This window comes from Pongo abelii, chromosome 1 (assembly GCF_028885655.2).
Source record: "Pongo abelii isolate AG06213 chromosome 1, NHGRI_mPonAbe1-v2.0_pri, whole genome shotgun sequence".
NCBI lineage: Eukaryota > Metazoa > Chordata > Mammalia > Primates > Hominidae > Pongo > Pongo abelii.
Genome location: NC_071985.2, coordinates 116,112,494 through 116,125,629, shown reverse-complemented (window position 1 = coordinate 116,125,629; position 13,136 = coordinate 116,112,494). Strand labels below are relative to the sequence as shown.

Here is a 13,136-nt window from a genome sequence, read left to right as displayed (position 1 = left end):
AAGACAGAGAGAAAGTGGCCATATGACGATGGAGGCCCAAACAGGAGTGAAGCAGCCACAACCAGGGAATGCCTGTGGCCACAAGGAACTGGCAAAGGCCAGGAAGCATTCTTCCCTAGAGCCTTCACAGGGAGCATGGCTATGATGACATCCTGATTTTGGACATCTGGCCTGCAGAACTGTAAGAGAATAAATTTCTTTTGTTTTAAACAATCAAGTTTATACTAATTTGTTACGGTAGCCCTGGGAAGTTAAAACACCCATGCAGTAACTTAAATTTAAACTGTGCATGTAGCTTATTGCCTAAAACACAGAGAACCCAAGGAGATCAGTATCTCTCCAAGGATTAAAGCCAGATAACAGACGACAAGGCTGAAAGGGCCCTTCCCTGTGAGCACGGATGTCTCAGGAGGATGCACGCAAAGTGTCCTGCCTGCTTAGGCGGGAGACACAGAGTAACCACAGAGACGGACCCCAAGCAGGTGAGTCACATCTCACAGATGCCAACAGACTTGAATCTGTTTTGCTGTCTTTTTTTTTTTTTTTTTTGGCTCACTGTAATATGTTCTAAACAAATAATTCACTCCCTAACTCCTAAAAGGCCTCCCTTTGGCTCTGCTTATGAAATGTTCATGAAAGGTGCCAATGTAATGTAAACCGAAGTAGAGATACCAAATCAGATCCTACTTGGATGAAGACCAAATAGGAGCACTTTCCAAGTACTGTCCTGGGCTTTCAATGAATTGGCTTAGTGTCACTCACAGGTGAACACAAGGCTAGGCTTCCCATTGCTCTTGTGGGGGCTCTGCCAAGCCCCTCTGCACCCACCTCCTGCATCCATCTGGAATCTCAGTGTGCACTGCTGGCACAGGAGGGCTCACTAACCAGCTACAGGTGGCAGGCCCATCTCTCTCAGGGACAAGAACATGCTTGAGAACAGAAAATGGCCGGGTGGGGACTATTCAATCAGTTCACAGGTAACTCAAACTCACTCAACTCCTCAGTTCTAACTCCAAGGCCATTAGAGAGCCCTACTAGAGACCAAGGGGAGCCCCCCCACCCCAAGCTTTTCTCCTCCAGAGTCTAACATAGTATCCCCACGCTCCTGGTCACTGGCTAAGGTGTCAAGGGAGGTGGCCCTGGGCGATGTGCAATGGAACTTATCATGGCCAGGGGCAAGATGGCCACAGACCATCAGGCATTGAGCTCCTCAGAAGCACCTCCTCCCTCTTCACTCTCCCTTTGCTTTCTTGTCTTCCAACTGCTTAACATTTTTCTTGGCCCCTTCAAATGCCTTGTCTGCATAAATGACTCAATACAAGTTTTTTGAAAGAAATTAATTTCCACCTTCCCACAATCTCTCTCCCCTTAACATGTTTCTCTACCAATTTAGTTCTCTGCATCTGCCCCCTTCTAGAATATGCCAACCCTCTTCCCTGTTTGGACTTAAATACTCTCTTCTTTTCCAAGTATAAGCCATGGAAAGATGCCGACCTCTGCCCCTGCTGTCTGCGTGACGCTAACAGCTCCCCTGGCTCTCACTGTGACCGCCGATTCCTGGCCTGTGTGTGATGATTGTGGTTTTCTCCCTTCCCCAGTTGTGTGAGCCAAACACAACTACTAATCGACTCATCTGCAATCTTAGTGAGGGTGGGAGCCCTTCCATGTATTTCAGATTATAGTGAATGTCAACCCTCAGCAGTGGAAGGTGATTATTTTCCTAACAATACTTTTAGAGCTATATTATTTCAAGTCTTCCATGTGTTTAACGTAACCCTCCGAAAAAAATCTTTGAAGTACATCTGCACAATGAATGTTATGAAACCAGTAAAAATGGTGGCTATGAAATGCTTTCACAGACATGGGAAAATGCTCATAAAGGAAAGTTGAGTGGGAAAAAAGATCACATAAAACAGTAAGATCCTGACTTTGTTTACAGACAGAGGAAATATGAAGACATGAGGCAAAGACCAAAAAATATACACCAAATTATTAATAGTAGATATTTGTAGGCCATGAGATCATGGCTAACCTTTCTTTTCAAAATTATACTTTTCTGTTTTCCAATGTTTTGTAATTAGTACAATCAACTTATGCAATCAGGGACAGATGGACAAATGGACGGGAAGGCAGGCTGATCCAGGCTTGCTCACAGGGTTGAACAGGAGGCAGACACAAGGCTAACGGTTCAGGTCCATGTCGGAAGCACACAGTGTGGCAGGAGGGAAGCCTGGGTGGTCACTCTGCCTGCACCTGCTAGCTGGGTGGTGACTTGCTCCATGCTTTGGTCCCTCATGAGTAAAACCTACCACTCAAGAGTTATTGTGAAGACTGAACATAAGTCTCCTAATTGTGGCTGGGATGTAGCTGTACTCAATAAACATCTGTCTCCTCCCACTCCATCTGGGGGCCTCAGTGTGCTGACCTGCAGAATGGGTGGGAGTTGAGGGAAGGGGGGCACTCAACTGCCATTCTCTACAATTTCACCTTCGGGAAAAGACATGCAGCCATTTCTAGGGAAGGTAAAAAGCAAAAAATATAAATAAGTAAAAGCTCATGGAAAAACAGGAGTTAACTCAAAGTGGAGGCGATTTTCCCTGCAGCTTAGGCAAGACACAGGCGAGTGAGATACTGCCCATTTCCTGTAACCAAGGCTGCAGCGCCTCCCTGAAGCATGTTTCATGACATAAGGGACCTGGCACCACCCTGGAGATGCAACGTTCCACCAACGAAATGAGCTGCTCTACTCAGACATGAAGACGTGGTGAAAACTTCCAGTAGTGCCCAAGGCCACAAATGTGAATGTCAGGATGCTCAGAAAACAAACAAGATACTGATAGGGTCACGAATTCACTTCTCCTCCAGGTCCTTACAGGAACCATCGACTTTTCATTCTAATATGAATGGATGATGCTGTGATGTTGCAAAGGACATGGGAATCCTGCACATCGTAGCTTTGATTATGTGTTTAAATGTGCAACAACAATTATACCTAGTAATTATATGCATTTAGATATTTAGAAACAGCAACAAAGAAAAACAAAAGACCACACAGAATAGTCATTAGTACTAATAAAATTATTGGGACCAGGCACAGTAGCTCACACCTGTAATCCCACCACTTTGAAAACCCGAGGCGGTGGTGGGGGTCATGAGGTCAGGAGATCGAGACCAGCTTGGCCAACATGATGAAACTCCGTCTCTACTAAAAATACAAAAATTAGCCGGGTGTGGTGGCATGAGCCTGTAGTCCCAGCTACTTGGGAGACTGAGGCAGGAGAATCGCTTGAATCTGGGAGGTGGAGGTTGCAGTGAGCCGAGATCGCGCCACTGCACTCTGCACTCCAGCCTGGGCGACAGAGTGAGACTCTGTTTCAAAAAAAAAAAAAAGTATTGGGAAGTGACAGAGTGAAGGCTGCACACAATTCATTGTTTTCTATTTAAAGCATGTAAATCGATTACTTTCCACTGAAAATCCACAAGCTGAATTTTCTCAACAACATGCTTATTGTTTCAAGATTTTTGTCATATCTGCCATTTGTTCCAAATCTGGAAAACGGTAATATTCTATGACCTGGAATAATGAATGGCCAGATTTTATTCTATTTAAGAAATCAAATCACCTTAGGCCAAAGCCAGACGTGCAATTTTCCATTCACAAGAAAAAAAATTCAGGCAATTTTGAATATAAATGCATATACATGTAGACACTCAAATATTTAACTGCAAATAATTTATTAATAAACGAATTTTATCCAGTGCATAAAATAGTATACTTAAATGGGAAACACCAGAGGGAGTGGAAGCTTGGGGACGTGGACCCTCACCTGGTCGCATGACTGTCAGAGCTGTCTGCCCAGCAGTGTCCTCTGCCCGCTTATACCACATGCCACTGGGGCTAGGCAGCCACTCCTCCACGTGGCAGCTGTAGGTCCCGCTGTCCTGCACAGCCACGTTCTGGATAAAGAGCCGGTACACGCCGGGGGAAGGACTCTCCAAATGCAGCCGCCCCTTCAGATTGTTCTTGGCTGCCTGCTCTCCATAGTGGAAGGTGGCGTCGCGGCTCAAGCGGGCCACAGTCTCCCGCTCAGGGTGGTTGGGCTTCCATACAAACCATTCCACCATGAGCTGGGAGGTTATGCTGGTGCGGTTGAGAACCACACACTCCAGCTGTACCTGCCGGGTCTCCAGAACTGACAGGTTCCCCTGGGCTTGGCTGAGCCTCAGGCGGCTGTCTGGAACAGTAAGGAAGAGACGTCAGCGACAAAAGGACAACAAGCAATTCGTACGCACCCTTTCCCAGGGTAGGTGAATGGATGCCTTCCAAATACAGAAGGATGGCAGCACACACTCCATTAGGAGAAACGTTTCTCAGATGTGGCTCCCTAAACATTCTGAGTTCCTTGATCATGTGTCGGAATGCCTGGGTTTCAAGGAGCTCAATGTTACAATAACAGCTGTCCCAAAGTCGTAGCCCTCATCAGTTCTGATGCTCACAGGAGGACAAGCACAAGCTGTAGAGACTGCACATCCAAATGACTACAGACAACAAAGCATGTGGCTGGCCGAGGCAGGTGGCTGGGAAGGGCCAGGGAAGGGGATGGTGAGAAACCTCTGAAAAGCAAGAGTAAACTTTTAAAACTGATCATATGGTGGCTAGAAAATGCTGGGCCGCCAACTACAAAAGAACTGCAGGGGAAACCCAGTTTAATCTGTTCATGTGTTAGCCCTAAGAATTGTAGTCCAACATCCTTACAAAAACCCACACAGGTTCCTTCTCAGGTTGGGAATGGAACTGATATGACATCAGTAAAGAAAAAACTGCCAGACAAGGTGGCTCACGCCTGTAATCCCAGCACTTTGGGACGCCGAGGTGGGCGGATGACTTGACGCCAGGAGTTTGAGACCAGCCTGGCCAACACGGTGAAACCCCATCTCTACTAAAAATACAAAAATTAGCCGGGTGTGGTGGTGTGCGCCTGTAATCCCAGCTACTCGGGAGGTGAAGGTTGCAGTGAGCTAAGACTGTGCCACTGCACTCCAGCCTGTGCAGCAGAGTGAGACTCTGTCTCAAAAAAAAAAAAAAAGAAAAGATTGCTACTGATGGAACTGGGTGCTTTGAAAACTCAGCCAAGCAGAGTCTCCTCCAGTAGAAAAATGTCTTTAATGACAGCATGCCCCGATGGCATGCTTGTAATTTCACGAGGGCCCAAATGAGTCTATCAGGACCAGAGGTATCTAGAAGCTGTGACACTATGAATGCACAATAGCACCTCAGGAATGAGACTTCTGAGTGACATCAGAGAAGGGGAGGTTGGGCACTCTCGCTCATTACTTTCTACACACTTCAATACTGCCTGAATGTTTTACAACATTCATGATTACTTTTGTAATTAAAAAGTCAGAAAATAGAAAATAACAAAATATATTTTAAATAACCATTCTCCCTTTCTCCCTCCCCATCCAAAAAATACATATGTAAAAGAAGATATTGACTCTGGTTGTCTCAGGGTTGAAAGGTTATTTTCTTTGTTGAGTTTTGTTTTTTTGGGGTTTTTTTGTTTTTTTTTTTTGTATGTATTTTCCAAAAGCTCTGTAAGTGTAGGCTTTCTCAGCAGGGAAAAGAAAAGAACAAGAAGCAGAGAAAAAAGAAGAAAGAAAACGACACAAAGAAAGAAATGGGGAAAGCTGTTTTACTCGGTGTCCTCTGACTTCCACGTTTACAGGGTTAAAGTTCACGGTAACAGAGACTTCACTAAATGTGTTGAGGGGGGTCCTTCTAGCCCTTCTGCACTGTCCCACTTAGCTTGATTGTAGTCTCAGAGAGGGAAATCCCCTCAATAAATTTAGGATCCTCCAAGAATCTCTTGGTTTCAGTACCAATGAGGAAAGGAAAAAATGGTGATGACTAGAGCGGAAATGCAGAGTGGTGGGGGTGATCATGTTCTTTCAGTAGAGAAAATAATCAGAACTGAAAACAGACGAAAAATAGGAACCAAAAGAACACTGGTGGGCCTAATGACAACCTTCAGTTTTCAAAAGCCCCAGGGACTGGCCTGAAGTCAGGACATAGGTCACTGAAAATGCCAACAGGAATCACTTCAGACCAGAGCTTCCTGTTTAATGCACCAACAGAGGAAATGCCACCATGAGGCCATTGAGAATCTCTGGAAATATAATATCCTCAGGCAAAGGAGGGGAACAGACCCACTGCATTCAGCAGGGGACAGGTCACATCTGGAGTTTGGTATCAGGTTCCACCGGCTTACTGAATAGGCCTCCTTAGGAGACAAGCAATAGTGAAGAAAACCAAGTCCCTATGCTTACTCAGGAGGCTTCAATTCTAGTAGAAGAGATAGAAAACAATGTGTATACATATATATATTCTCGTATAAAAATAATAAGACATAGTAACTGATAAGTCAATTATAAGTAAATACTTCATGATTACTTATATATGAATAAGTAAATTAACAGAATGTCAGGTGGTGATATGTGTTGTGAAAGGGCCGGGGAAAGGAAATCTAGAGTGATGAGGGGGCTACATTTAAGTTAAAATGAGCTAGGAATCCCCCTTCATGGAAGAGCAAGACAAATGAGTATCTATGGCCAACATGTTCCAGGCTGACAGAACAATAAGTACAAAGGCCTTAGGGTGTTTAACGAAAGCAACCATTTATTCCTTATTCAACCAATATTTACTAAAAGTACCATGCCAGTGGCTGAAGATATGACACAGCCCTGTCCTCAACATGCTTACAGTGTAGTATAGAAGAAATGCAAACCATTATTAGGCTATGTGTTTTAGAAGGGACCCCCTACTGGTATGGGAGAAATCAGGGTAGGCTTCTTGGAGGTGGTGCTGAATGCAGTCTTAGGGATGGGGTGAAGATAAGGGAGAAGCAGCAGGAAAAACACATGCCAGACAATGAGGGCAGCACAAGCGAAGGCATGGAGATGAGACTCTGGGTGGCAACACAGCACCCCCCATGGCCCATCAAGAAGGACAGGCAGCGACAACAATGAATTGTAGGGATGTGAGAATGAGGGATGGAGAGGCCCTTAAGGCTACACTACGTGAGCAGTTGAAAGAACTGGAAATCTTTAACAGAGAAGGGGCATACATTTCATGTATTTGAAAGGAAGTGACACAGACTTCTCTTTGGTTGTTCCAGGGGCAGATCTAAAAAGGGAAATTACAGGAAAGTGAACTTTTTAACAATCAGAGCTGCCCAAAAGTGGAACTGAGGCTTGTGGATGAGTAGCTCTCCTTCCCTGGAAGCATTCTGGCAGAGGTTGAGTGCCACCTGTGAGGGAGAGGAATAAGGGCTACACCACAGGGTCGAAGAAGGGCCAGAGGAGGAATGATTGAGTCTGGAGATAGAAAAGGCTTGTCTGGGCTGGGCTGGGAGCTAAGGAAGAAGGGGGATGCAGATGCATAAAACCAGAAAATGCCTTCTAGGTAGGAACTCTGGGTGTGGAGCTGGTATCAGCCCAAGATTCAGGGTGCAAACTGCAAACCCAGAAGAAGATTCAGGAGCTGCCATGAACCCTGCCTTGCCAGATTTTGCTAACCACAGCTGCCCTGCTCCTTGGTGAAGATGGCATCCACAGAAGCAGAGTCAAGGATGCTTCCATGAGTCTGCCGTCAGCATCAGGACCCACTGCAGGTAAAATGGATGGGACTGCAGTGTGCTGGGGTGATGGTCTGTGTACCTGCACCCACACTCAGCATGCACCTTGCAGACAGTCTCTCCACACCAGCCCCACAGAGCCCCACCCACCCCCAGGCAGTCTCTGCACTAAACCCACTGGCCCAGGACAGCCGTGCCCTGCGGCCTTACCTGGCTGTTTCACAGTGACTTCTGTGCGCCCAGAAACCTCCTCTGCCAGCTTGTACCAGGCGTAGTTGGGGCTCAGCAGCCACTCCTCCACGTGGCAGTAGTAGCTGCCACTGTCGCTGACCTCGGCTCTCTGGACGGTGAGGCTGAACAGGCCCCCCGACACATGCCTCTCAAACTGGAGCCTGGCTCTCAGGCCCTCTTCCTCGGCGTAAGTACCGTATTCAAAGGCGGAGTTGTGGGTGGTCTTCAGGATAAGCTTGCCGTCGGCATCTGAGGGCTTGTGGACGTACCAGAGCACCGCAAAGTGGGAGTTCTGGCTGGTCTGAGACTTGACTGAGCAGTTCAACTGAATGGGCTTGTTTTCCACCAGGGTGAGGGTCCTCTTCGATTTGCTCACCTGCAGCTTTGTCACTGCAAAGGAAAGGGGAACACAGGAATCACCACAGACTCCCAGAAACGTGGCCCATCCACCTCCAGGCTCTGAGCCAGGTTTCCTCCAGCACAGTTCCTGGGGGATTTAACACCGACTGGCTTCAGTGTGAGGAAGGCAGCACGGAGCCCAGGCCACCGCTAAACATCCTTCCCTGTCTCCTCCTTGCCATGCCCCTGGCTTAGGCCTTCACCATCTCTCCCCTATCCACTGCCTGCACAGCCCACCATCACAGGGCCTCCGAGGGTGATCCTGCTGAAATACAAATCTAGCTATATCAGGTCTCTGCTTGAAAAGTTTAATGGCTCTGAACTACCTACGGGCTAGAGAAAAACAATTCCTTTTCACAGCACAAAGTCCCTTCAGGATCTGGCCTTCACCCAAGTGTCCTGACTCATCTCTCACGACTCACCCTCAGGCACCCTCCACAGGCACACGCCCGTGGTGCAGCTTCCCTGAGCGCAGGCCTTTGCCCTTGCTGTCCTCTCTGCCTGTCTCCTTCCGCCAGCTCCCACCCTGACCCTTCTCTCCACTTATCCCTCATTCCCGCCCCCCTGGGCTCGATACCCTTCCTCAGCACCCTCTATATATCTCTGGGCTGCATGTCCTCACATCTCTCTTCCATATCCTAGATGGTGAGCTCCCCCAGGGCAGGGATCAAGCTCTTTCCACTCAATCAGCCAGTATTTACGGAGTGCCCACTCGGTTTCCCACAGGATGCTAAGTGCTGGGGATGCCCTGAAGAGTAAGCCGGAGTCCCAGCCCTCATGGGGTGGACTGCCTAGCGGACATTCTTATCGCTGCACCCCCAGAGCCCAGCACAGCACCTGGGCCAGGAAAGCATTTGATCAGTGTTTGCTGAAATAGGTGAATGAGTGGGTGAGCGAATGAGAGCACATTGGAGAAACATGGCAACAGGTAATTAGAGGATGCTGGGGGGGTAGGGAGAGGGGGCTTCCTCTGGGGGAGTGAGAGAGAAGGCTGAGAAGACAGTAAACCACGGGACAAGGCAAAGCCAACTGCAATCCTCCCTTCTCCTCACTGTCCTGCTCCAAAAACAGACAAGAGGGCAGCCTGTGGAGAGCCTCCCCAGCAGCTAATTAATGACGATGTTCACCTTGCCAGTGGCAAGAAGCCAAGGTCTAATGAAATCCATCTTAGGAAGGTGATTTGAGATCTCACCCACCCCATCATCATTAACCTCGGCTCTGCGTTCCCCTACCCACACTTCTCCCGCTACTAAAAATGAAAAAAAAAAAAAAAATTCTAAGTTCCTCTTAGGGAACTAATAGTACAAGCATTGTTCCACCTCCACCACTCTCTTCACACTTAGTTCTTCCGCCACAGGGACCAAACCACTTCCCAGCTGAGAAAGAAAGCAGGGGCAAGGTGCAGATTCCACCCAGGGACAGCAACCTGGGCCTCCTCCAACTGAGCTTGTGCGGAGGGCAGGGGCAGGGCAGGGGCAGGGCAGGGATGCCTGGCCAGGCTCCAGCACTCTGCTGGTCAGACTCTTGTCTCTTTAGTCCAGCTCAACCCCAGGAACTGCATCCAGACCCAGGACCCAGCCCACTGGTCATGACCCGGGCCTGCCAGCTGGCTTAAGCTTGGTTTGGCAGCATCAAGGGTTGATTGAGTCCCATGCATCACAGAACCAAAACTTGTGAAAGCCACAGACTGCCACTTGGTCTCCCTGTAACACACAGACAAATGTTCTGAATGGATGGAAGGATTTAGCAAGCCAAGGTGTGGCAAAGTCCAATTCCCAATGCCATGACTGAGCAACACTGCGGAGCATCTCTCGGTGGTGAATCAGACATTCTCTCCAGGAAGACTTGTTGAATTCACAAACCCACAGACCTTCTCACGCCATCAAGAACACACCAGGCACCATTTAGAGAGACATCCTGTGTGCCACGGCCCCACCCTCCCAGGTTCATCTTTTTTGTTAGCAAGTCCAATCTTCTGCCTTCTCCCTTCTTCAAATGCAGAAAGTTCTCTAGGGCACACTAGGAATCCAGGACAGGGTTTACCATTAAGCTCCCAAGCTCTGGAAACTAGATTTGCATTCGCTTGCCAGTCGACTTTTCAGATTGGATTCCTATAATACTTGAAACAACCGGCTCCCTTTTCATTCCTTTCCAACCCAATTCACCGCATGCAAATGATATCTATATCAGTGCAAATGACACCACCTGAATTATCTGGTTCTTGGCCAAAAAAACTGGGTTGTTCAGCATGGAGTAGAAAGAGCTTTAAAATGTATTATTAATTGGGGCCGGATTATTTTTGCAACTGTTACTAAGGAAACCTCAATTGCTATAGTAACTGCATATGTTAAACTGGAATCCTATGACTAAACTTCTATTCAGTCACATGGTCTGAGAACAGGAATCCAAGGAAGAGAAATGTTTCAAAGCATTTTCATTTTTTTTCCTTCCCATGTCAAAATATTGTGAAGTGTTGAGAAGCTTGAAAGAGAGGCATTTTTTAAATTTGGTGCATGTCTGACAGGTGGGCAAGGGGTCAGCTCCTATTCTATGCTCTGGATTTCCTCCCACATCTCCAGGGCAGGTAGGACCTTTCCTGAGGCACAGGGGAGACTGGAATCTCCACATATAATTAGGGAGCCCTCCCATGTCCTGCCAGAGCCCTGCCCTGGGCGGTGTACAGCTTGTGTGCACCACCTTCCTCCACAGAGCTAGGAGAGCCCTGCCCACTTAGAGACCACAGGTGTTTTCATCTGCAAAATAAGAACAATGTCTCTATCTCCATTAGGAGTTTTGTGCAGACTAAAAGCAATTGTCTATAAAGAGAGTTTAGCACAGAACCTGGTGAATTTTAGCTATTCTCATTCCTTTTTGGTTTCTGTGCCTCGTCCCAAGTTCAAAGTTCAACACTTAGATTGGGAGTTGTCAAGCATAAGTGGCAATCTTCCTGCTCAAAGTGCTGTTCTCGGACCAGCAGCACTGGGAGCTTGTTAGAAATGCAGACTCTCAGGCCCCACCCCAGACCCAGTAAGTCAGAATCTGCACTTTAACAAGATCCCCAGGTGATTCACAAGTAGCTTCAAGCCTGAGAAACCCTGGACTTGGCTGTGTGAGTGAATGGGCTTTGAGAGGCCATAAATGCAGACGTGAAAGAAAAGACTGAGGTTTGGTTAACCCCCAACAGTGAACTGGCAGGAGGAAGAAAGAATCCAGCAAGAGACAGGAAGAGGGTCCGAGAGCTGCTCCAGCTCACGCCAGCAGCCGCCTTCACAGCAGCCCCCAGGGGCCAGGCCCTGCTTGAGGGAATGGCCCTTTCTTTCTGCAACTGGAGAGTTTCCTTCCCAGGCTTGTGATTAAAACTTGGAAGATCTGTGTTTTGTATCGTAGGAGAGGCTGTTGTGTTTGTTACAAGCCAGGATAGGGTGGTTTCAAGGTGAGACATCAGGAAGAGGGAAGAACTCCGCAGCAGAGACCAGCAGCAGCTTTCTCAGCCAGCCTACCCTCCCTTCGGATTCCACTCTGTGCGTGCTCTTCTCACTCAAAACTCATTTATTTCTTCAATAAAGGATTCCCTTACGCTCCACTATAGCTGTGTTACTGCTGCCTTACAACGAAGGTAATTTTTAAAGTCTTCTCTTTCTTACAAAATTCTAAGCATATGCAAGGCAGGGACTCTGACCCAATCATTGTTAAACTAATCAATGAATGGTTGAATAAACGTGGTTACTTTTTAAAAGGAGGGGCAATTCTGACTTCGATAGAAGAGAGAACATTTCAAAAGGTATGTGGCCTCTGAGCTAGGCCCTGAGAAACAAACAGAGGAGAGTGAAAGGGCACGCCAGAGAGAGGCGACGAGTGAAGAAAGATGACAACTACCCTGTGCACTCTATTCAAGGAGGAGGCAAGTGCTCAGGTGTAGTGGATGAGGTTAGAAAGGTAAGCTTCAGCCACACTGCAAGTGGCCTGGAGCTTGTACTTAATCCTGACCACCTGTGGCCCTCAGGGTGCATGCCACGGATCTGCAGATCAGCATCACCTGGGAATTTGCCAGCCCCCTGCTAAGTCAGAAAAACTGCGAGTGAGGTTCAGCAACCTGCAGTCTCATGAGCCCTCCAGTAGATTCTGATGCACATTCAAGTTTAAGAAGCAACAGCTGTGCTGCTGAGGTGGTTGCCGGTAAGTCTGGAGAAAGTGGTTTCTGTGCAGTGGTGTGAGCAGCAGGCAGAGTGGCAGGTGCGAAGAGATGGGCACTGAGGGAGGAAGACACTGCTCTTTATTAAAGACAACAGACAGTAATGCTAGAGATAGAGGCGGCGAGTGGCTGAGGCAGGAGAGATGTTTCAGGTGGAGAGAAGCAAGTCAGATGAGAGACAAGGAGAGAATACAGGGTGAGCTGCATGGGAAGCCAGTGGCACAGGTGCCTACCAGTCAAACTGTTACTACCCCTGAGTCCCTCTGTCCTTAACACCCCTTGGCTCCCTGCTCTCTCCACATGACCATTCTCTATTTGGGCCCCCAGTGATCTCTTTCTCAGGCTCTTATAATTGGCCTGCATATGACACTCCCTCCCTCTCAGCCTAGCCACAGCCAGGGGATTTCCCTAAATGGCAAGTGGGGCATGCTACTGCCCACGGCTGCCCACCCCACAGCCCGTGACAGCAGTTCTCAATAAGGCAGCTAATTGCAAGCAGGTCTCTTGTTGCCACATTGATTTGGGGAGGGGTATATAGTCAATGGAATAAAGCCATTAAAGATGTAAAATCGTATCTGGGACAACTCCATGCAACAAAACTCTGCCTCGTGTCCTGTGTGACTTTTGAATGACATTCATATGGGCAAAAATTATGCCTCTGAGCCTAGAACCTACTTTCA

At 47.7% G+C, this 13,136-nt stretch overlaps 1 protein-coding gene across 5 annotated transcripts in view; it reads right to left on the bottom strand.

The window, feature by feature from the left end:
• The window catches only part of IGSF3 (immunoglobulin superfamily member 3), a 93,137-nt gene that overhangs the window by 6,419 nt on the left and 73,582 nt on the right, over nt 1-13,136 (bottom strand). For all 5 annotated transcript variants that reach the window (XM_054529051.2, XM_024257144.2, XM_054529053.2 and 2 more), the window contains 2 exons: nt 7,845-8,255; nt 3,828-4,235 (listed from right to left, as the gene is read on the bottom strand). In XM_054529051.2, the coding sequence (XP_054385026.1) occupies nt 3,828-4,235; nt 7,845-8,255 (819 nt within the window). The remainder of the gene's footprint in view (nt 1-3,827; nt 4,236-7,844; nt 8,256-13,136) is intronic.